This window comes from Mya arenaria, chromosome 17 (genome assembly GCF_026914265.1).
Source record: "Mya arenaria isolate MELC-2E11 chromosome 17, ASM2691426v1".
Lineage (NCBI taxonomy): Eukaryota > Metazoa > Mollusca > Bivalvia > Myida > Myidae > Mya > Mya arenaria.
The window spans coordinates 24,767,387-24,793,885 of NC_069138.1; the positions used below are offsets into that span (position 1 = coordinate 24,767,387).

At 34.4% G+C, this 26,499-nt stretch overlaps 2 protein-coding genes across 2 annotated transcripts; both read right to left on the bottom strand.

Moving 5' to 3' along the window:
• Window positions 1-7,883: 7,883 nt before the first annotated feature.
• Window positions 7,884-25,751, bottom strand: LOC128223295 (uncharacterized). The gene is made up of 20 exons (XM_052932578.1): window positions 25,692-25,751; window positions 25,093-25,275; window positions 24,504-24,740; window positions 24,240-24,362; window positions 24,027-24,152; window positions 23,650-23,910; window positions 23,356-23,482; window positions 22,017-23,169; window positions 20,588-20,822; window positions 15,503-15,619; window positions 14,981-15,294; window positions 14,564-14,677; window positions 14,114-14,270; window positions 13,509-13,692; window positions 13,155-13,368; window positions 12,180-12,668; window positions 10,600-10,926; window positions 9,568-9,886; window positions 8,862-9,410; window positions 7,884-8,367 (listed from the first exon to the last, which is right to left on the bottom strand). Exons 1-20 carry the CDS (start codon window positions 25,747-25,749, stop codon window positions 8,078-8,080), a joined length of 5,577 nt encoding a protein of 1,858 aa, XP_052788538.1. The 5' UTR covers window positions 25,750-25,751; the 3' UTR covers window positions 7,884-8,077.
• Window positions 10,925-13,111, bottom strand: LOC128224469 (uncharacterized). Its single transcript, XM_052934312.1, has 2 exons — window positions 11,747-13,111; window positions 10,925-11,528 (listed from the first exon to the last, which is right to left on the bottom strand). Exons 1-2 carry the CDS (start codon window positions 12,852-12,854, stop codon window positions 10,927-10,929), a joined length of 1,710 nt encoding a protein of 569 aa, XP_052790272.1. The 5' UTR covers window positions 12,855-13,111; the 3' UTR covers window positions 10,925-10,926.
• Window positions 25,752-26,499: the final 748 nt, after the last annotated feature.

Consider the following 26,499-nt stretch of genomic DNA (forward strand, 5'->3'; position numbering starts at 1 on the left):
CATTGGCTCATACATTGACAACGCAAAATATGACGCATTTAGTGTGAATCGAATGAGTGGTTGTAGGCGGACCTTTTAAAACCAGCGACAGGTGAAATTCTTAATGATAAACTCTAGGTCTTAGTGATTGCCTATCTGCAATTTCATTGGCATAAAATGTAGGTTGTATTCTTAAGTCTAATAGATCATATTTTATGGCTTAAACGAAATGATTAAAAGTAAGGGACGCATGATTTAGATTTAAGATATCGTTGTGTTAACTCTTGTGTCTGCTTATTTATTGTTTTTTCTTGCCATGATTACAATATTATAGCTTTAATATGAGTGCTTTAATATGGGTGTATTTATTACAAGATCGTTGTTAAAATATACACAACGATTCTTTTCAGTTTGTTTCTTATAATTATAATCTTAATCTGCATTTTATGGAAGTTGCTATATAGTGTATATATTTCATATGTATGAATTGTTTCCTTACTTGTGCGTGCTTAAAATAGTTCACATTGCAGTGATTATTTTATTTCATACTGTTGAAATTTGTGATTCTAATACAAATATACGTTTAATGTTTAAATGTAAATACACCTTTTTGACTGCATTATATGAAATATGAAACAAATTCTAGTGAAAATAAGCTGTTGTATTTAATACTATATAATATATTATATATTTTCCTTTAAATTAACGATGGTTACATATTCTTATATACTGTATATTATGTACATTTACATTTTTTGTCTTTGTCGCCACATACAATGAGCTTAATTGGCCTTTTTCTTGTGAATAAAAGTTTAGTTCAGTGTTCTGTTTTGTTCAATCATATGGTATGTCTATGCGGCCTTGGTAATGTAGAAAAACAAGAGGGCTAAAATTGTTCAAAACCGCTCCCCTGAGATAAGGTATTGTAAACTTAAATGTTTTTGAGAATATTGTAATGGCAGGTTTGAAAATAATGTTAAGAAATTAAATCCCAAAGGGAACACTTACTTTCAGTATGAAGAAAGCTGTCCTTTACATCCCGTTCGAGCCAACTATGAATTCGAGCCGAGATATTTTGAGCCGACGGTGTTCGACTGTTTATTTATTGACAAATAGGAGAGCAAAATTATAAAATCAGATTGAATTATACTTTCACAGTATTAATTCGGCCAATACTTTTGCCAATAACTTTAATCGTTGTGATGATGGCTGGTTGAAACTGTCTTGATGAAAAAGATAATGGACAGAACCGGTTGATTAGGGGTTCTATTCTAATTGACATGAATGATGATATTAAAACACGTCTCAGAATGTAATTGCTATTTTTTATTGCATTTTAAGGATTTATAGAAATGTTGAAATACTTTTGGAAGACGATTTTTGACACACATGATGACATTAACATCGAAAAGACAAAACCGATGTTGTAGGCCGCTAGGCATGCAGACGTTTATAACTGTAAATCGGAATCTACCATTGGCAGATCGGCATAATATGTTTAACAAATGATCGCAAGGGAACATCAACTCGAATGATGTTAGAACTGCGGTGGTCAACGATCTAATTTACATAACGACTCTGCTGTTAAAGATACAAAGAATTGCATTCTGCATAAGTAGCTTGCTGAATGTAACGCTGTCACGAGTACGCATGATATCTTGTGCGGTTAATATAGTGCGAATAAGCTTCGTTGTTCAATAAATACGCCATTAAAATCAAAGAAAACGAAATAAATTAATATAAGAACGAGTGGTTAAGTGAAATATGAAACGTATAATGCCCTAATAATTTCAAAATGAACGCTTACTGAATAAATATAGATAAATGTATATCTTAATTGACAATTTAGACGCGGCCGGTGACCTAGACACTATCGGTTAAAAGTAAAATCTGGGTCGTCGGATTCGGACAGGTTTATTAACCCGAACAATTCATTAAAATCAGGAAAAAAAACATAAATCGAAGTGAAGATGCCATTAAATCTTCATTTTGTGTATGATATCAAACCAAAATGTTTTAAATGAAAACATGATATTGTTCTTACGTTTAAAATAGCCATTCAATCCAGAGTCAAATACCTTAAAAAATCAACTTGGACATTCATCTTGTCGCCAGGGAAAATAATTGTTCCATATTTTATTTTGATATGAACAGGGTTAATTTAGTATTACAGCAGTTATTTTCATCAATGACTTATCTAGTACCAGTCTTGCCATACGGCAATGTTCTGCCCTCGGTCGTTAATGAGTCGACAAGTTGAGTAAGTGGTTAAATCACGCAATAATTTCGTACATACTAATTTGTGTTTACATACACCTTAACATCCCTTGGGACGAACCTCACGCATACTAGTAGTTAGAATTGCCGACTAAGTAGATCTTATTTTTATTATTACACTTTTGTCTACAATGGTAAAATCCCATTACCCGAAAAAGAGATATTTTGACTATCAGAAACATTCGCAAAAAAATTGACACGTGACCATACAAAAATCACTGTCAGGTCATGTGACCGCAGTGACATTTTGAATGTCATATAAGAGCAAATAACTGCTTTAATATTTTAGGATAATCATGACGTGATTCCCTAGGTAGTGATGTCACTATTCAATATGTACACAAAAACATCAGACGACAGGAAATTTACGGTGGGATAATCATGACGTGATTGCCTCCCTAGGTAGTGATACAGTAGTGATGTCACTATTCAATATGTACACACAAACATCAGACGACAGGAAATTTACGGTGGGATTTTGTTCTAGATATAATTATTTGACTTTGTTTATCTTGTTGAACTTGTTGACTTAAATGAAATTAAAAACATTTTAAAACTTATTTGTATACTTAATTTGTTCGGTATAATAAAATATATATCATATGGCAGCATGTATGACATTGATATTGTCAACCCTCGAAACAGAATGTCACCCTCGGCTGGCGCCTCGGTAACATTCTGCTCTCGGGTTGATAATAGCAATGTCACACATGTTTTATATATATTAATTATTCTTTTATATTCTCTTTTATTCCACTTCTCAGTGGTTCAACAATATTGTATCATATTTACACACTACTTTAGCTATTGTACAGACTGATAGTGTCATGAATTGGCATGCTTTCCTTATGTTCTTCATGAACATTGCAAATGTCCTTTTTGCCAGGGGTTTCTCAGTGTACCAAATTTTAAATCGAGATAGATTTTCAAGTGCATGATTGTCCATTCGGTTAAAGAGCATATTGGCATTGATTTTTTGTTTACTGATGAACAGCCCGACAACTTTCACAGGACATAGAGCCTCTCGTGTGGCATAAATTCTCTTTTCATGGAGGGGACTTTTTTGTTCTCGCGCCACCTTGGTGATATTTTTCTTTGGTTTCTTGGTTCAGAATCAGGAATTTTCCATCAGCATCCTCACGGAACTCAATGCTGTTCTTCCGAAGCTGGTAATGGAACTCCAGGCCTCTTGTGACCAAATGAATAGCTATAAGGAACCATGCTGCCTGTCTCAAAATGATTGGAGAGTTCAGGTTATCGGATTTTTTTCAGATCATCACATGAGACGATTTCCTTATGCTGGGTTGGACGAGAAATTTCCATCCTACTTTTTAAATGTCCATCAATGGTTCGACTAGATTTTGTGAACTCTGGGTCACGTACAATATCAATATTCCTGTCAATATTCTTAAGAAATCGATTAATCACACTTCTAATGACTCGGCAATTTTTCTTTAAAAAAACACCATACTGTGCCATTTACGGGGTTTATGTTTAAACTTTTGGCTACTGAGCTTGTTTCTGTAGCTTTTCATTTAAATGATTATGTTAATTTATACTATAACTCGGGTAAGGCCTATTCGGCAAGTGTCGCGATAGGATTTTTAGTCATATAAGGGTTTTGGAGCAAAGTGAACAGACATAATTTAAGCCTGGTTAGTGCCACCCTTGTTCTTTAACCTGCACCAGTGTAAAGCGCTGTCACACGGGCATCCCGGAAGAGGATTAGCATTTAAGTGATGCGGCGGAGAATCGAACTTGCGACCCTTGGGTTGACAGTCAAGTGTGTCACTTCTATACCACAGATCAGCCGCGGTGATTGCACACCTTCTTTAATAGTCAATCAATTAGTGTCAAGAAGTGTTGATTCGGTGTATATTAGTATTGAAACTTAATCGTTTAGTCTCAATTAGTGTTAATCCGTAATAGCTGGAAGCATGATGCGTCGAACATAGTCCGTCCCGCCTCACACTTTTCAAAACGAGACAAAAATATTTATATGTGTAACTTATCGCGAAACTTGTTGTTACAAGTATAGCCAATAGGGGCCTCGCTCATGTTTTTACACCAACCGGTAATGTATCTTAAACACCTATATTATAATTATTTTACTTTTAAATACCGATATTGCAGAAACAAATACAAGTAATAAAAGTCTGATTTGAGTAGGGAGCAACCCCATGCCAATGAAATAACTATTGCTACTGCTACTGCTACTACTACTACTACTACTACTGCTACTACTACTACTACTACTACTACTACTACTACTACTACTACTACTACTACTACTACTACTACTACTACTACTACTACTGCTACTGCTGCTGCTGCTGCTGCTGCTGCTGCTGCTGCTGCTGCTACTACTATTTCTACTACTGCGGCTGCTGCTGCTGCTACTACTACTACTGCTATTGTTACTGTCACTGCTATCGCTACCGCTGCCGCTGCCGCTGCTGCTGCTGCTGCTGGTACTTCAACGAGGCGAACTTTGCATATGTTAATATCAATCTTTTCGAAATCGTTGTAAAATAAATAAGTTTAACTTCTAGATAATAATTAATTGTACGTCAACATCAAAGCGTATGCACTTAAAACATTCAAGATTTAAGAACTTTGAATTTAAACATTGATAGGGGTAAACTCGGAACTCGGAATGAAAGTATATACATTACATCGCATATAGATACTTTGAGTCATTATATGTATATAAACTTGAACAATATCCATTATCAAAAAATTGATCACCGCCCCTAACACCATTATTTTTACTTTATCTACTTTAATAAAGTGTTCACGTTTATTTATCTACTGGAATGTATCAAACGTACATACAGAAGTATTAACAAACCTTGCTTAAGAAGATCTTCCATTGGTTGTCGACCTACCATTGTACCACTCCCGTGCGTTTGCGTGACATTATTTCACAAATGTCAGTAACTTTATCGTTTTGAGCAGCGTCACAACCTTTGTTGGACGTTTGCTCATAGCCAGAACACAACGGCAGGCATTGGACGACCGATTGTGCGGTGGTCAAATTCAAAGAATTGCCCTACATGGTTCTACCAGTGTATGCCGTGTAGACTTCCGAAAATGTAAGGGTTCCCATTGCAAAGGCAACGAGCTGCAGCTGCGACAGAAAAATCATGGTAAGGTTCAATGAGCAGTTCAATGTCCACGAATATCGCAAAAATGAGAAGTTTGACGCCTTAAAAAATCCGATCAATTTCAATTTCAAATTCCCAACTATTTCATTGAACAATTTGCTCCAAACTGAGAGCAACACCCGGCCTCAGCAATTTATGGCAGTTCGTTGCAGCTTTAGCGACCGTTACGATCCCCAACCAAAGGTGTCTTAATGCATTCAACCTATTGAAGACGCATATGATTTAAGAATAAATGAATTAATGATGCAGTTTTAATGTTTAAGCATTGCTTTCTATATTTAAGTCTTCACTATCTTTCGTATGTAGTTGTGTTTCATCCGTTGTCAACTATTGTTTGAAATGTTTGGGGGGTTTTCAAACTGCCTGATTGTAATGACACTGTAATGATTCCTAGGGTAGTATAGAAAGCCTTGTTACCCTTTATTGACGTTTCAGCCTAAAGGCCTTATTCAAAATACTAAATAAGAAAGTTTTTGTTTTTTTAACTTTGAGACACAATATATCTTATGTTTTACATTAGCCATGTAGGAACATATTGAAAATCTTTATTCATGAATCAATAAATGTTCATGAATGACATTATAGGTCTATAAACAATATACGTTGCAATGCGACGAAGTATTATGTTTAACTCTTGAAGAGTTCTACAAATGTTACAAAACTCCGCTTAAGAACATTTATGGAACTGAATGTGGCCTTAGTGTTCTTTGACTGTTGCAGATTATAAAATAATTATTTTAAAATTTACAAAAAAGTCAAGAACTAGACATCAGTGGTAAAAGACAGCGGATTATCATTAAAACAAATAACTTTCTATCAATAATGATATTTCAGGGAAACAAGGCATTCATATGAACACCCCTTTAAATCAATTTAGTGCTATATTCTTTCAATTGCGTTAATTCAGCTTTTGTAAATGTAACGTATTCAATATTCATCTTAAATTAAAGTTAAATAATTTACTACAGTCATTGGATTGGTCCGTTATTCTTACCACTCATCCTGATTAGCTGCATTGTTCTTAGATCCAGGTTTGACCAATATTGAATCACAGGTAGCAAAACATATGTTTGGTTTAAAGGACCTTTGCTCAAAATAGTTCTCAAAGTTTAAATCTCAAGTAATACAATGGCTTACACAATTGTAGATTTCCTGGAGTTTAGACAGTCTCAAGAGATAGATGTTGTCATAGTAATATCGCCTTTTCAACGGCTTTAATAACAAAATATTTTAGTCAAATGAGTAAAACATATTGCACTCTTATTTTAAAATATTTCCTAAGCATATTTTAAAGCATACGTTTTTCAAAGCAATTTATAGTTTTCAATTACTGCAATGTCATACCTAATGGAGCGCTACTTCATCAATATATTAGTATTTTCATAGTATGTGTTATTCTAAAGTTCCACTTCACAAAGTCTAACAAAACGTGTTGTCAAAGGGAACCCCATATTTGTATAAATCAATGACATAAAGCAACACCATGAATACCAAACTGATGTTTGTAATGAATAAAATATATAGCGAACTTGCTAACCTCATTTGACAAACAATTTATTGTGGTTTTGTATTGATTGCTGTTATCTTAAGAAAGATATTTCATCATTCTTTACCTCGAAGTGATTATGAGACACTGGTTTTCTCCATTTTTTCACAATCGTTTTAAATTTTATATTTCTGAAAAAAACAGCAAATATCAATTAAAATATTTTTTTCTTTAAAACTGCTCAAATTCGTATTGCACCAAATAATGATGTAAAAAATGTATGGGTTTTTTTCTTTCAAAATGTAATACCTCAAAACTTAATGAACGATGACATTTTGAAACGTTTTACTTAAAAAAAAACTGTCAAATTTTAGATACATAACATTTATATATTATTGTACTAACGGCACCAGTAACAGGTAAATATTCAGGAACATTTTTGAATATCATTTTATAAAAACTGCTGTAATATTATATACAACTATTTTTCTCCATCAATGACTTTTACTGCCACCACTGATCTTAATATGAAAAACATTAAAGGCAAACGCTGGCGAATTACTTCGACAAGCATGCTTTCCTTGTATATTTTGTCGGACAAACAACAGAAAGGTTTACTTTTCACATTTTATTTTTTTAGGTAGTGTTAGTCATACGAAATTATCCTTAATATACCGCTTTACGATTACGAATGTGTGAATTATGTATATCAATCACAAGTTATAAAACTACGCCATTGTTGTTCAACGTTATATAAATCATTTTATGTACAGCGTTCATTAGGACAATGACAGCAATTGGTACATCAAACACGTTATTTCCATGAACACATTTAACCAGGATTTTGTGCATCGTTATTATAGTTTAACTTTGAATTTACAACTTACAGTATAAAGCGGTATGAAAAAACAACAACACAAAAAGAGCAAAAGTATTATGATGATTTTATTATAAAGTTAAAAAACACAGTCGTCAAAGGTATCATCATTTATGTTCATTTAGCAAAAACACGCAATGTGCATATCAAACTATATATACTAAAAACCAAAGATATTATGTTTATATCAAACGATGTAAAAGTACAAGTTTGTGTCGAACATGGAACAATAAAAATGATGTTGTTTAAATATCCAAACACGTTTGTAATGGTTGCAAACTATTTTGCTGATTATAAAACTAATGTGTGCCTTATTCTGTAGCTTCTTTCCCCAACATCAGTTTTGCAAACGATAATTATAAAAATCTCGCTAATGAAGCTGGTAAGGAAGTTTGAATATGGCATTACTAGTGTGTATGTTTCATCTACAATGTTCCGTAATTCAAGTAAATCTGCGAATCCATCTCTTGAGCCGATTGCAACGTCATAGACCCTCTTACTCGTCATATAACCATGTCGGAAGACTTCAGTCCAGTCCATGGATAATACTCTATTTTTGTACTTAAGCAAAGGTGGGTGGCCTAAAAGCAAAACATTTAAATTAACATATTAAAGCAACATTTTTAATGTCAACCAGTTGGTCTCTTTCAGCTTTTTATAACTTTTATGAAATTTGTAACGTGTGCTGAAATACCCGAATACCGTGGTTAAATTGTAAGCCCAAGAACACAGGCCCTGATTTGCCTAGACGATAGCAGGTCGATTATTGGCTTTAACCTTTTAATCGATTAATCCTTTAAGTGTAAGCATGCATACGCCTTTCCTTAATGAAGTCAAATAATTCAAGAATAAAACGACCTGTTTGTCGTGAGTATGAGCACATATGTCAGTAATAGTCAAACCAAAGTACTATAATATCTTATGTGGTGTTTTCGGCCTCCAGATACATTGCTAGACATTGAGGAATAAAGACGACCCAACACGACTCGCCCAATTATTTCGAGGCGCGGCAACTATTATTTACTTTCACACAATAAATTAATGTAAAGGGCCATTAAATGTGAGCAACCGTTACCTGTCAATTCTGGTTTCTCTTTCACAACCTGTACATAACTGTGAATTGCCTTGCTCTGCATATCAGCTTCATTTGTTGCTCTAACATCCGTTCGGTACTCCCCGGTTTGTAGATGTTGATGTCTAACCTCTACCATTGTGTGTTTTTGGCAGGTTTCCCAGTTTGTTATGGTTGTGTTCCCTTTCATAATACGATATTCATATTTGCTTACACCCTCAGGATCCCCAAAAGGTTTCCATTCAATGACAAGTTTTGAAGTATCCGTTTGGATGTAGCTACCCATGTTCCCAACACCACTAGCTGCAAGTCCGTCGACAGAAAATGTCACTGATGGAATAAAGGCAACTGTTGCTTCATGATGAGCCGGGGGTTCTTTAATAATGATCAATCTTTCCGAAAAGGCTGTTTGGGATAGTTGAACTCCATTAACGCAAGTAACCGATGCTACTAAGCTGTCTCCATGTTTAAAATTCCTTGCCGGAAAAGAACATCGAGAAATATCATCGGTATGTTGAATCTTAAATATATCAGAAACTCCTTTTCTTGATCCTGAAAAAAGAGAATGTACAATCAATTCTTAAAACTAACTAACAATTAACATTTAGTTTTGACGATGCGATTTCCGTAAACATTGTTTAAGTTATAATGAAATAATAAATGGACAGTATAAGTGCTCAACGTCATAAAGATGCAATTAAAGTATTACCCAGTGAGCAGTAACAAAACTTCACACCACTTTCATCATCTATTGTTTTCCATGTTGCGTTAACGAAGATATGCTTTTCTTTATGACCCATGTTCGCAAATATTTGCACATGCGTTATATGTGGTTGTGTTCTATCCATTATAAACGGCTGGCTATAATAAAAAGAGGAAATGCCAGCATTGTTTGTCGCTACATATGTGACATATATTGAAGATCCGTGTGTAGCTTGTACGCTGAGTACACCGCTGATGCCAAACTTAACGTCATGAAGTTGTTTAATTTGAAAACCACCGCGACTTTTTCCGATTCCCACTTGAACCTGAAATAAGTATATGTGAATAAGGTTATTCGATACAAAAGAGTCTGCGTCGATATTATCTTTAATATCAATATTTGTTATCAATAAAAATAAATTTTATACTATTAAAATTAATTAATTGTGAGTTTACTCTTTAAACGTGTGTTAAACATGGTCAAGTTTAATTTCGTTTTGTTGAACAGCAGGGAATTTAAGAATCGACTCATAACAAGATGTTAATGTATAATTATAAAAAGATACGAAACATTGATAATTCAATTACAAAATATTTGTTTTGAGTGATAGTTTGTGCATGAGATTTACAAATTTTAGATATTAAAGATGCACTCTTACTCCCAAATAAGGAAAATAACAATTGTTTTCATTTACCTAAAAAGATTGAATACACATCGAAAACCATGGTTATTATGAAAGATATTGTGTTTAATTCAAAAGTAGGTGCATAAACTACGGTATTTCTTCCCTTATAAGAAAATCGTTCATCTGTGTAAATCTTTAAGGGCCTACTATTAAAATCTGTGCGTTTTCAGCTATTAAGTATACGTTACAATATTGTTATCAGTAATTGATATTTTCGATAAATGCTTTATATTTGAGTAGTTAAAGGTTAATCACTCAAAAATTGTCATTTTTGTTAAATAAATTGCAAATACGAGTGTCACTTTAATATTTGCATCCTCATTTGTTTATCAAAATATTTGAAATAAGCCAACCTTTTCGATAAAACTCTCCGGATCCAAAACTTGAGCATAAATAGCGACTTGGTCAGAATTGATTTGTCTAGCGTGAACAATACGTTTTTCATCTGTTGCATGTGTCATATTTTGACACTGTTTAATTGCAAAATGTAGTATTTCAGATTCTGGTGAGCCACTGTTTATACGTATGACTGTTTCATTCTCTTCATTTTCTGAGTAAAAATGGTAATCAAAGTCATACGTTCCATTATGGTTCCTGGTAAATGCTATTGGGAATCGATTATGTCCGACATGGAGTATATAATTACTATCGCGAGTAAGGTTTCCAAATCGCCCTTCAACCTAATAAACATTTCCAATGGGTTGTTGAATCGAAAACGCAATCTCCTTTTCCATTTTAATACTGTTCCTGTCAACTACTGTTTGATAGGACCCACAAACGAATCCAGCGGGCGGAGTAGTATCTACGACAAATTCACTAGATTCTGCTATTCTGCTCATATGGCCCGCAGAATCAAATGCTTTGACCAGTACTTTATATGTATTCCCTTGCTTGATGTTAACGTCCTTAAACTGTATTTGTGTTTGAAGACCAGTGTACTTGAATGTTAAATTATCGTAATCCGTGACTTGGGTATCTATCATTACGGCGGCATATGTTTTAATTCCGGCACTGGTATCTACAAACCCATGCCAGGAAGATCTAATACCCTTCCCTGGATTTTGAAACTTTGAATCCTGATGGTGTTCTGTATTGAATATGACGCCCGCGGTAGGATTGTCGATATCCACAATAAAACCGTCGGAGCTAATTGTTACATGCAAACCAGCGTTGTTATAGGCGGTGACTGTAATAAATACACGGGTTCCATGCGTCAGCCGTAGGTCATCAAAAGTGTACTGAGTTGACAATTGTACGTTAGTATAGGGCACTATATCACTTCCTGAAATGAGAAACGCAAATTTATTGGGTATTTTGTAACAAAATCATGATAACGGATAAAGGCATTTTTGGCACTTTATCGCCTTCTTAATTCGTCTCTAATGTCCTCCAACTGACTTTAAAGGGATATTCCAAATGTCTTTCAATATAATGCATGGGGTGCTGTCGATATGTTAGTTTACTTGATGGCTTGACACTGTTTGTTTATATATACTGTACCATTTATGGTCGTCCCAAGTGATACAGTGTAGTGAGTGATATGTCCTTGTGTTTCCTGGAAAACGTTTTCCCAGCATCCAGTTATTGTGTCGTTCCAATCGATAACGTCAAAATCCTTATAACAAGTTGTGTCTGCATCCTTGATAAATTTTCCCCTTTTAACTTTCGGAGGAGTATGGTCAATAGTAACAATAGGTGACGAAAAATCTGAATATTCAAATGATGAATACCAGGCACGTACATAAATAACGTATTTCGCTCCGTGTTGCAAACGTCTGTCTCTTTCTAAACAGTGTATAACCTGTTTGTTTTTACCAACGTCTTTCCAAGGCATAACATCATTGTCAAATATACCTTCTCCAAAAGAATAATTATACAAACCCATACTCCACTCAAATCGATGTATTTTATAAAGCAAACGACTAAAACTAACATCCCATGATGCAGCTAAACAAGAAGAAGATGGCGATATATCTTGATGTGTTTTGGAGAGGCCGGCAATAACATGAACTATTGGGTATCCTCTGTTTGTTGCAATGGAAACGTCAAGTTTACTGCATTCCACACTGTGTTCAGTCTTAGTGCATGGTTTTCCAACAACAGCGCACGTACAATCATTATTGCAATAGTGGACATCGCATGAGTGTTTTTCTACTTCAAGTACTCCTTCTAATGTATTGGAGTTTTCCATGGCAACGACGGTAACCCGAGCTATGCTGCTGTTAAGGCCAGCATGGTTTTCTGCCCATGCGGAGAGAATAATCTTGTCTCCGTTTTTAAGTTTGGCTTTAAGTGTCACCGTGGCATTGGTTGTTTCGAAGTCGTCATTTGCAGTCGCTTTCTTGCGGTGTATCAATGAAAGCAGTTCACTTGAACTGTAATTTAAACCGGCCGTAAGGTAGTACGCTTTGACACCTGACTCCTGATCAGAAAACCCATAAAAGGAAAGGGCAAGATTAGTTATAAAAGTGTCGTTTGATGCTTTAAAGCCTGACCACGTCATTGGCTGTCTAAATCCTCCTGTGATTGGGGGTGAATGGTCAATCAAAATACTATCTGAAACAGCTTCGGAGCAATGATCAGCCTGATTACAACTTGATACTGTCATGTAGTATTCATCGCCTGAATATAAACGGTTTCCATCTTCAAGAATTATAGTGATATTTTCTACATTACCCGTAATAAGATGGTTTATCGGAACATGACCTTCATGGTGTGTTTTTAGTGATATAATGTGTTTGGTAATTGAACTCTCTTTGTCCTCAAATTTCCAAGTTAAACGCAAAATAGAGTCATCGAATTGTGCCTTTCCGTTTTGGAGAGAAGTATAGTCTCTTGAAATTTTCGGTTTTTCAAGTAAATTTGGAGGTGATGTGTCAATCCGGAAACTATCAGATGACTGGTTTACATATTTTCCTGCATTGTTGTATGCTATGATGGTGGCAAAAAGGTCAACATTTTCAGGTAAAATAACGTCTGTCCATATAAAATGACTTTGAAGAAGTACATCTTTGATTGGAATAACATCACATGCAAAACGTTTTGTGCCAATACAGGTTTTGAAGCGATGAATCCCTGACTGTGGATCTTCAAATCCTTGCCATTGACCATGAACAGATGAACTGTGGAAAAATTTACTTAAATGCTTGTAATTAAATGTAAACCTTGTACAAGTTATGAATTATTAAATATGTTATATAAAATCAAAAGTCCAAAAGAAAAAGTCATATACGAACATATTGCAATTGATGAAATCCCTCACCTGCTTCCGATACTTTTTTGGTGTCGATTGTTAGATCCAACATATACTATCCCTTCTACTGGTGGGGAATTGTCTAAAACTATCCCGTTCGATGTAACGTCTGTACATAGATTTGCCTTGTTACAAGCTCGCACGTTGATATGATATTTTGTACCATATCTAAATGAGCCGTTCCATCTTATAACTGAAATTATGCAAATATTGGGGTTTTGAAGTTCTTAGAATTTTTTAATGGCTTCTGTTCGTAACGAATAAATACGTTTTGGACAGGACTAACACATATATGTTATTTTTGGCCTAACATGAGCGCTGATCTTTTTGTAAAAACAACAACAAATGAAGTTTGTTTTGCGATTGATGCCCACTCCATATCAAATAAGGATTATACATTCATAATCATGTTTTACATGACTTACTATTTATTTTGTATCATTTGTCTCCTTATCTCTAGTGATGTAAATATGAAATGTCAAAAAGGACATCCATACGTGATAAATGATTGAAGAAACAAATGACATAAAAAAAACTTTGAGATATTGCACTTTGTATTCGTTAGCAAATACTTGGAAAAAAGTAAGTCTAAAACATCAGTCTGGTATGCTTACATGTATTGAGCCCAACATCTGTCATAATTTTAATGTCATTCAGAAAAGGGCGTGTCCCTAGGCCAACAAAATAATTCAAAATTCCACTTTCGCTGTCATTCAAATGATTCCAACAGCCTTCAATAAGAGTACCAGCGGTCTGATAATTTTTGTCGGTCTGCAGATATGAAATATTACAAAATAATATAACGTACAAAGGCATAATGTATTATCTTATTTCGCATTATGTCATGTTTGTTTTGTCAATACACATATGATCTTGTAATTACAAACTCATAAATAATAACATTTTGCATACTTTAAACGAACTCGAAACTGTATATTTGTTTGAATGGACCTGTGGCTGATATAGCAATATAATGTTTGTCATTGTAACTGCGCACGATATACATATTGATATATTAATATACATTATGATAATTCAAAGGCTCAAACATCATGAATACTTACGCCAGTACTACAATCTGTTGTACCATCTAGGACAACACCAGAAATCGGTGGGCTTTTATCCATAACGAAATGTTTTGATTCCAAGGACGAAACAAGCCCAGCTCTGTTTACAGCCTAAATTATTCAAAGTATATGTCTATGGGCTCATCTTATTAACGAGGGCACTACATAATTTCAATCATAGAAAAGCCTAGAGTAATTTTGTTTCAAAGTAAAACTCACAGCAATCAAGAATAAAGGATACGAACAATCGATCTTACGATGCGACCGTTAATAAGATGGATCAAATGTGGGCATTACTAATTCTGGACTGTCTACTTGAAAACTTTACGATACAGCTTATCATTAAAACAGATATATTTCTGAAGATACTCAGAATATAACAAATATGGTTTACGTTATGTACGGACATTTTACCTTTGCAATTATAAAGAATTCTGTGCCGTCTTTTATGCCGTCAATAAAGTCCATTTCGAAACTTTTGACGTAATATTTTACAAAGGGAATTATATCAGGACTGTTTGGACTCGTTCCGTAACCAACCATAAAGTAATCGATTCCACTTTCCTTATCGTAAAAGTCGGACAAGATGATTGTCGTTGATGAGGATATAAAAGTGACTTCGTAAGATGAGTAATCATACATCTCAATAACGCCTTTTATAGGAGGGGTAGTGTCGACAACAATGGGTTGAGACACCACATCAGACATATGTCCCGCATAGTCGAAAGCTGAAATAATATAGTACTATTAATATCAATGACTATTATTATTATTATTATTATTATTATTATTATTATTATTATTATTAATTATTATTATTATTTATTATTATTATTAATAATAATAATTATTATTATTATTATTATTATTATTATTATTATTATTATTATTATTATTATTATTATTATTATTATTTACAGGCAAAAGCTTACGTACCTTGCACAGTTACAAAGACGGTTTCTCCGTTTGTATAGTTTTCTAATAAGCATGTGGCCAAACTTGTCTGTCCCACATCCTCCATTTCCTTTTTGTCGCTTACATAGGGAACCGTACCTAAAGAAATGGAAAGGTCAAGCATTTTTCTCTAAATACTGATTAAACTTTAAAATTGATATAAAAGTCTTTTTTAGAAATAGATACTTGTAATAATAATTTCATTTCTATTCAGATTTAATATTATTAAGAATTTGCATATAAATAATCGTTAAAGGTCATTCTTATCAAAGGCTTAAAATGCCTCGCAAATAACGCTTATAAATTATTAAGTAAAATTATTTACTGAGGTATAATTCCCGTTAAATAGACAAAGGAATGTGATATTCACTAATACGAAGGGTATATCCCATTGTTTAGAAATGGATACCAACAGTATATCGTGTTTTATAATATGCTTTCAGTAAACTGTCCGTAAAACATTCTTTTTTAGTTACGTCGAAAAATGGTATCTTCACGAAAAAAACTGTAACGCTTCAACGAAATTTCAGCGCAAAAGGGAATTAGTCAAGTCCTGATCAGCACGCAGCTTTGTTTGAAAAGTATAATTTGACAGCATTATTTCCAATGAAAACGATGGTATACGAAGCATATAATAATAATAATAATAATTTATTCATACCAATTCCATAACGATAAGAACTTATTCTGCTAACATATCCAAAGACAGACGAGTCGATATTGTCTTGAAAATTCTGCCAGCGAATCTTTATCTTTTGAGGGTTACGAATATACCCATTTGTATTCTCCACAATAATTTGACCAGCATCCGGCTTTTTTGTATCAATGATAAAACCGTTACTACAAACATTGATTTCGCTAAGGTGCTCAACGTTATGTTCCCGTTGAATACTGGAGGCATTCGCATGCGCACAAATAAAATATAATACATTATCCAAAACTGCCTTCATATCAATCTTGATATAACCGTCAGAGTTTTCGTCCGCGTATATGCAGTTCGGATTGATGTCGCAAGCCGTTTTTGAAATAGGGGGAGTGGTTGATTTTGAGAGTGACCAAGTTGTCATTTGTCCCTGTCTGCCAAGAAGAAATCCGGCAACATCGGAGCCAGTATTAGCAATGTTTAACTCATTGTCTGCAATAATCTGACGATTGTCACCAACATTTAAGCTGTGCATAATCTGAAAAAATAAAGTACAACCTTTGTTATAAAACTTAAAAACAACAACCACTTTTAAATCATGTTACAAACCCCTTGATATTAAACACACAACTAACAAACAAACACAGTTTTGGATGGCACTGAAGGTTTTTTTTTATTATGAAACGGCTGTTACATTCTTATTGTTGAAAAAAAATATATAATCTGCGTGTGTATGACCAAATTACTATATTTCCTTAAATAATTCAAGAGCAATAAATTCTAAGTGAATTTATAATATGATCTGTACCTTCTTAACTGTTTGCCATGACATTCCGTTGATATCAAAATCAAGAACGGTATCTTTTATTTGATTTTCAGCATGTGCATATTGTGTTGGTCTGCAGACGGTTATGCTATTGCCGCATTTTGAATATGCCCTTACGCACCCAAATAGCGTTGCATATATATTCACTGGTAGAGGAATGCACGTCCGTACCTGAAGTGAACATAATAAATTTTTACGTGAGCAAATCGAAATAAAGAAAACAGCCATATTTTCAAGCAGCAGCCTTACAAACAAGTATCTTCAAATGAATAATAAATATACGATGTTACCAAATTAAGAACATTAAAAAAAATACAATTTGTTGATTGTGTTGTGTTTAAAATTATATTTGATAACAATTAATGTGCTATATCACTACACAAATAAATCTATACCGTTGTTGTGTTCCTTCCAATTGTCTGCCATGCTATTATAGTATGAATTCCTCCAGCATCGCCTGCGATTGCCCATTGATAACAATTTATTCCACTTGGCGCATAAAAATCGATCCAGTCTAACACAACGACTGTGCAAAAAGGTGTAGCTATATCAACTGATAGTTTTATACTTGTGACAGTGCCAGTCGGTAATATGTCCTCGAACACCACTTGTTCACTAATGCTTTTCGTGCAACTTGCCTTATTACAGAATCTTGTTTGCAGAAGATATGGTCCAGATTCTTTCGGAATGTCTAGGGTGTGTTCACCATCTTTTGTTGAACGTATAAAAGCAGAGGTTGCATTTTGATCATGTTCAGTCAAGGCGAATTCTGTTACTAATGATTTTGCCAATACCCTGGAGTCCAATTCCCATTTGAAAGAAAATGACCGGCGTTTGTAAGAATGGACAAAATATGTGTTTCTAGTACTTTTGAAGATTATTTCTGGTGAACAATTGTTTTGTGTGCATTTAATGCAGCCTATTTCTTTAAGCGATGTAAACCCTTGGAGGTCTTCGTCAAGAAGAAAATCGTTTTTCTCAATCTGAATAGACGTTGCATTGTATTTTTCAAATTGATAGTGTATCCCTATTTCACTGGGTATTTTTTGACAATATATGTTTAGTTCATTGTCTACCAGTGCAAAGACAATTTGCTTTTCATCAATGTTTGCGTGAAATGAGTTAATCACTTCCGTTTCGTTCAGAATAATGACGCCGTTTGAACTCGAAATTGTTTCCCCACCAGAGCAAGAGGCTTTTATGAGAAAGAAATATTTCATGTTGAAAATTATTTTGCTTGAATTGATGCAAAGTATAGACAAACTGTCTGACGGTTGGAAATTCACAATATTTGCGGATGTATTTGTAGTTCCGATGCCTGTTGCAATGGATATATTCTCGTGATGGTGAAAACCTTTCCAGAATGCGCACAGCTTGTTCGGAGTAAAATGCACAGCTTCGTCTATAGTTTTATCATTTGACTTTGGGTCAACGTCGACTATGACTGCATGCCCCGGTGCAAATCGTGATGGCACAGTAAACGGTTTAGTGGAAAGAATGGAAAAGTGACCAGCTTTGTTATAAATGTACATCTTGGCTATAAAGTCAAGACCAAACTCATTATCATGTGACTGCAAACGAGTTAACGGATATTCAATACACCCACCAGTATACTCTTTGCATGCAGTCGATTCGTCAGCTAGCCATTCATGAATCGGTGATACAGGAATTTCATTGTGAACTGAAACGTGTTAATAAAACACCAATTATACCGCTTTTAGTGTTAACCAATCATAATCGACAAACAGTTTTACAGTGTCCTAAAATAATAGCCGAACTCTTCATACCAACAAATTAAGTGTCTAACTGTATCGTTTCGTTGAAAATTCATACACTTTAGTGTATGTAGGTATCATAATACATTATTATTAACACACTTAGGGTTTAAGAATTATTAACACACTTAGGGTTTAAGAATGCATTTTACGGAAACAATAAAGCAACAACTCATACATACAAAACTGAAAGTTGATTCTATCAATCCCTGAAGGCTGCTCGTTGTCAACAAAAGTATCATTTTGCCAACCAATCAATAAAACATTTTCGGAATGTGTAATGATTGGGATACCAAGAATGTTTGGTGGTGTTTCATCAATAATTATTGGCCCAATAGATGTAAGCGATTCTGCTCCTGCCTTACTCACAATTTTCAAGTGCACGAAAAACTGAACTCCGTTGCTTATTCCTAGATGATGTTTGTGAAAGTGCCCAGGTCTCACAATTGGTTGAAAATCAATAAATGATGGCAGGATTTTGTCTGCATTAGATTTACCAAATCCAATGAACACTCGCTCGATTTGACTTTCATATTCGTTCACATCCCACGTAATATAAAGTCTGTCATGAGGAATGTATATTTCAAAGTGTTTTTCAGAAAACAAGGGAAGATGCCTACAGCTGAAGTCAACTTCTTCATTACTCTTACTTTTGTTGAAAGAAGCGAATGGAAATATTTTGATAATTTCTGAAGAATTATTATCGACACATCTTTTACTGCACGCATTATGAACTCCCAATGACACAGTCGACAAAGCATTTGTTAAAAGCCATGTGGCATTCTGTCCACAGAAAATAGATTCCTTTATCTTTGCGTTTTGAATATGAAAATTCCTTATTTCCGGGGATTTTATAAACTTTGTTATTCCATCGGAGCATGCAGGCAACGATGCTTCCATCGCATTGTTAATTGCAGCAACAGTTACATATACTTTGTTGGTAAAATTTGCTGGAATCCTTATGCTGTTTTCGGGAAAATATACATCCTTCATAAATGTGACATTTTGTGCAGCTCTTAGTGAGCTATTAGATATGTCGTTTACGCACAAGCAACGACCAGCGACGTATACTTTGAACAATTTTATCCCGCTTTCATGATCAATATATCCGTGCCAATTTGCAAGAAAAGAATCCCCATCAAAGTAGTCAATATCAGGACCGTCTACCGAACCTTTGAATTTACAAAAAAATAACACTTAATAGTTAATATGTACTAGAACTTCAAATAGTGTAAATTAAGTCAATTTACTGCAATGGTTCCATTCAATACACTTTGTGATTAAAACACAGACTACATCGATAATATAAAAACAGCTGTTGTATTTTTAAGTGGATTCATTAGTAATTAAACGTAAAAGATGATCACCACTCCACACGGACCCCATTGACACGGCATATCAGTGAAAACACTATTTTCCTAAGTTAAAGTTCAAGCACAACTTACAATTATTTTACGCAAAGATAAATAAAAGCAAGGAAATAGTCTAAATGCAAACAAAACGATGAAAAGTAGAGATTATTCAAAATAGTCGTGGTCAAAAATAACGATTTTTATTAAGTTTAAATAATTCCTAATATGCTTCAACCCTGGACTGGAGTTACCAATGGTATTGTATTTTAAATTGCATATTTAGAGACAAGTTAAAAATGTATAAACCTTGTTTTTTTCCATTGGTATGGTTAAAGATGGCCAAATGTGATTGATTGGCCAATATGTATGCATTAATATATATATATCATCAAATAATGTAATTCAATTGTGTAAACTGGCCAAATTATAAATTATAACTGGGCGGTTTGTTACAATTAACTGAAGGGTTACCTTCTTTCACGATGCCTTTTTCTGGAGGAGATTCATCAACAAGAATGTCAAGATGTCCAATATTTGACAGAAAGGCGTTGTTTGTTACTTTAATGGTAAAATAGTAGTTTCGGTTGTGGTCTCCAATGTGATTGTCATTATAAACAAGTCTGGCAAGTTCGGTTGTTGCAACTGTGTAATTTTTATACTCGCATTCTCCGACATCTGGGCAGTAGCAGTTTTCAAAGCATGTCTCCTGCATCAAAAGGTCATACAGTTATACACATTTGTAGTTTAATATAACATAACTAAGGTATACAGCAAACTCCCGAGGTATGCATGCATGAGATTTGTTTCTTGTTATTACAAATTATACATAAGAATGTTAATTTTCGTTCAGAATGGCATTTATATATATACATGCTCAGTTTGTACCAGACTAATAAAATGGTAACATGTAGTAGCAAATGATTTTGTTGTTTCATCGTGTTATTTGATTATTTATACAATTAACTTATATTAAGTATAGGGCCAATTGTTCAGAACTTTGTTAAATAAACAACGATGTTTACGGCTTCGTTATTCACCTTCAAATCGTAACTGCTCTATACGTTTCATATATACAAGTGCAAACTGCAATATTTCTAAATTGCAAAAAAACTGTTTCGGCCTTACTGGTTTGTATTTAAATATGTGAGCACATTATCAAATATTCACGTTTTTTATGTCGTTAATGACGTTCTTACCTTGAACAGTGTTTTTGATTAAATCAAATACATATTAATACTTGCCTGTACTGCCACATATGATGATTACTACAAAGATTATATATACATGTTTCAATCATTCGTTTTCAAAACTGTTTTGTCCGATTTATCAGCAAATCTATTTTGAACTAGATGCAATAAATGTCGGAAAATAACGACAGGTACATTAATCTTGAATCAAACATATGAGGTAAGACCTTATCAGCCTTGAGCAAACATACTCCTTTTCAGGATTTTATGGCAAAGCACGGTAAGATAAGTCCTGTCACATTTGTTTGTGTTTCTATAAAAACAAGGAAGTGTTGTATTTTGCCCATATAAACGAAAGCACAGTTTAAATATTTGTTATCTGTCTCATAAAAGATATCGAGTATATATAACATCTCGACAAGGAAAAGGGTAACTTAATCACTATGGATGGTAAATATAAGATGAATAACAGAGTAACGTGGGGGAAAGGATGTGCTGATATAAGCAAGTTCATGACTGATAGCAGTAATGCCCGATTGAAACAGAATTTCAATAAAACCAAATTTCAGGAAGTTATCATTTTTTGTCTAATTTTCAGAATTTTTTGAAAACACGTTTACAATGAAGTTAGTTATTTGTATTTTCTCCCATTGCTATCCCTCCCATGACTTTTGGTTGCACTTGAATGAGGAGCCAAACACAGCCAAACTTACATTGTTAGGCCGCATAATCGAAAGAGAGCCCTGCGCAAGATTTGATGCAGCATTCATGGTACCAAGCCGCCACTCAACCTGTCTGATACCACTATGAAGGTCATACGCGTCAAAACCAAGGTTCATTTTGGACAAGTCCTTTATGTTGTGGACGAACAATGATTCCTGATCAGCTTTGCGCAACCATATATGTTCAATGTTCGGAGCGGATCTGTCAATATGGACGGTCCTTCTCTCTTTAACAGAATTGTTTACGATATCGTCTGCTTGAATTATCAATGTATATGTTTCGCCGTCTGCCATGTCCTGTCTAACGCAGTGTGTTTGGTCTTCAAAATTTGAAACCACTTCTTCCGATCTGAGAGTCACATTATTTAACGATAGCGAAAACTTAAACGCGACAATCCCATGTACATGTGTGGTACCAGACACAGGAAGGATGCCTGATGATTGCTCGTAAATTCCGCTGATAAAGGGATCTGATTTGACTGGTAGAAATAAGTCATTATTTATATAAAAATCATTGTAGAAATAGTCTTTCCATGACAAGCAAACGTCGCTGTGGTGCGTCTGCCATTCAAATTTGGTATCTTTAGAGGCAGATGACACGTAAAACAGACTTTCATTGTCTGATTGTTTTATGGCCGAGGAGTTGTCGACAAGAACAAAACGCCTACATTGTTTGATGTTGTCAGCAATATCCTTTACGTCAAGATGGACCGAATAAAGTTTCGGGATTTTTGATAGCAATGGTACATCAAACGCTAAGGTGTCATTTACGATACGTGAAAATACAGTTCCGGTCGTTACTATAATTCCACCGGACACTTCATTGATACGAATTTCGTATGATTCTATACCAGAGGCAGCTTCCGGTGTATAGCCTGGTGGTATTGTATCAGCCCATCCATCGAAACCTATACGTAAAGTTGCCTCACGGGTCACACGAGGGGTAATCTGCAAAGGTTCTGTTAGTGACGTTGTGCAGCTATTTGTAATAAGACAATGCTCAGGGGCTCCATTATCGTATCTGTAGCATAACTCCTCAGTTTTTGTGGTTTTCTCGTACGTTTGTATTTTGGTCACTTTGTCCGTGGTGAAATCAAATCCTCTATTGTATCCACCGCCGTTAGTAGTGAATAAAACACATAACCTAAACAAATACACATACACGAATAATGTTTACCTTATTTAACATTTTTATATTGAGGTAATACGGATATAAAAGGCTAAGTTTCATTATACATAGACAATTCGTTAAACGTATGCATTATAACAAATTAGCGACGATTTGAATTCCAGCTTATGCCAATTGCACGTTTATAGTCATACTACGTACCAATCCCCGTTTTGAAGATATAATTTTGAGTCCTTGACATCGAAAGTAGACACTTTGTAAAATTGTGAGGTTGAACTGAATTCATTATTTTGAAGAAGGCTAAATATTTTCTGCGGCATTTTTGGTGCTAAAAATAGAATGTTAACGTAAATATAACGTATAAAACTCTACCAAATTGTATCTACTTTACGAAATAAGAACGTAAATATTACGTATAAAACTCTACCAAATTGTATCTACTTTACGAAATAAGAGATTTTAGGCTGAAATAATTTAAATGATAACTAAAAGTACCTCCGTTGGTTTTCTTTTGAACAGTCACTAAAAAGTCAACAACACCAAAGCGTTCCTCTTCAATGAAGTCCGGCCTGTCATATCTTGTAAGATTTATCGGAACTGTAAAATCTGCTGCTACATTGACAGATATATTAACAGGCTGATAGTTGCCATATATGTCACTGTGATCCGAGCAAATACCTGTAGCCGTCTGTTTCAGTTCACCATTTACTCCTCTGAAGGATGTTAAACATTTTTCGATACTTGGTTGTGTGGTTACTGGAATGGAAATACAGGTAAATACTTACCGTTGTTTCAACATGTAAATGTAGCTAAAGTATGGGTGTATTAACTTAATATGTGTGTGACCGTTAGGGAAAGTTTCTATACTATACGTTTGCATTTTGTCTCTGCAGAAGTTCTGATTTCCTTGAATCCCGCATGACATTGACATTCGGACGTAAGGCCATCCGCACCGCAACTTCCCGGCCAACACTTGTGAGTATCGAACGAACACATTCCTAAAAAAACAAAAACATGATCCTTTATAGTTCTAGAGTAATATATTATCTTATCCTATTATAGTTTTATCTTAGAAGTGTACTTACTGTAACATTGCGTTTTGTCATTAGATAATTTGTAATGCACTCCATTATCAACACAGGACGTGCACATTGTCTTTGATGGAGGGTAACAATCTTCAGCGGCGCAGTTGTCGATTAAGAAACACTCTGAAAATGATACTCGTAAGCTTTAGATTTAGAAAGCTATGTCAATGTCAATATTGTAAATTACGAGCATTAGAGCATAGAGCATATTTGTCCATATATAATGGATAATAACAAGAAATGTGTTGATCAATAAATACATACTCTGACAAATAAACTCCTGTTTTTGTGAACATAAATAGTCGTTCAGTTTGTTCTTAAATCCATCCACGTGACGCATTTCGACACAGTCTTCCCCGGCGAGTGCATCTGGTTGGCCAGATGCATAGTATGACGAAAAGATCCCGTCCTGTGCTTTTCCTTTGTCTTGTTCCCACATGAGTTGATTATTTCTCCTTTTTGCGCCCAGCCACACTCCTCCTTTACACAAAGTATGTCCACCTTAAACAATTACAATATTGTCCATGTGATATAATACAATGATTGAAAAAGTAAGGGACATGTACATTTCTATAACTGAACTACACAGCTAATGAAATATTAACAAATATTAATAAATGTCTCCATACGAGTAAGTAAAAGATACAAAGATTACTTGCATTTATCAACTACGCGTAGACTTGCCATTACAAAACAAACCATTCGTACCTTCACAAAATGGTACAATCAATGGTATAAAAGGACAGTTTTAATATTGTTGGTCAAAGGATAGCCTTTTTGACTAGAAATGTCGTTCCTGAGGGTGATGTCCTTTGCTTAGTTATATCAACAATCATAATATTTGTTTTATTACCGTTCGTAATTTTATCAACGGCTCGTTGCGCTGTGTGAAAGGTTTCGTCATCAGCAATTAAATACAAAACTCCATTATCTTGACTACAGGTATCTCTTGATCCCGTCCAGTCCTTGCACGAAGTGTACACTTTATAACACACGTTTCCGTCAGATGTGTAACCAGAAGGACATCTCTTTGACGCTACAGAACATAGTAGAAATTTTAACAGGACATAATTGTGTTTAGTGATGTTTTGATATTTTAACATGCTAATGAATTCATGTGTCAATTTCGATTTTTCGATCTCCCTATTTTGCTTCATAAATATTAACTCACCTTATAATCAATACAATGAAATATATACAGTGACAAGCCTAGAAGCTAAAAATTTGACGGTGATCATGTTAAAAGGTACTAAAGACCTTCATTCAATCAACAAACGGTTCGTTAGACAACAAATACTAATTGTACAAATATTACTACATCTTCCATAAATCAATTAATGATAAAGTTTAGGTTACCAAGTGTAACTTCTAAATCTTAATCAAATAAAATATTAAAGATAAAAATAAGCAAGTTATAATTTCATACTGACAATACAAAATAAACATACTTACATTGCACATAGTTTCGAGCTCCTGCAAACAATAATAAGATATACAAAATATACTTCATGGTGAATGACTTATTCTGTACTGAACAACATTTTATTCTTATTTTAACACTGCGATATTTGCGTTAAATTTAAGCAATGAACTTCTTTTGTGCATGTGGAACGATATAAAGCTTTGTGTTTATCTACAAGGAAGAGATTAGGTGATACATGAACGTTGCATTACTTATCTGTAGGTATATGATTTATACACTATGGCGAAGTCTTGTTTTATTTGATATAAAAACCCGTTCAGGTATCGGTTATGAATACTTATCCGTTTAAGTAGCGTTTCGCAATTTAATGAGTATATATATTGAGAGTGCTGAGCGGCTTGAGCGATCTAGTGATTTATTATTTTATGCCCATCATCTCAAATTTTATGAGAAGGTAAGCACAATTTTAGTATAGAAAATAAAACACTCCTGCAATTCCCTAATTAAGGGAGTTGAACAAATTACTTACAAATATTCATTTTTAAACCAATCATCCGTAACCGAACTATATGGCAATAAGAATCATTAGAATGTTCATTAGCATATGACGTATATACGCAGGGGTAGTTAGAGAGAGAGGGGGAGATAGAGAGATAGAGAGAGCGAGAGAGCGAGAGAGCGAGAGCGAGAGCGAGAGAGAGAGAGAGAGAGAGGGAGGGAGGGAGAGAGAGCGTATTAGCGACATCACAAATTAAGAGCCTTTTTTACTGTGCCGTATGTCACGGAAAACTTGTGTTTTCCTATTACACAAAGTAATTGAAATGTCCCGTATTCTTC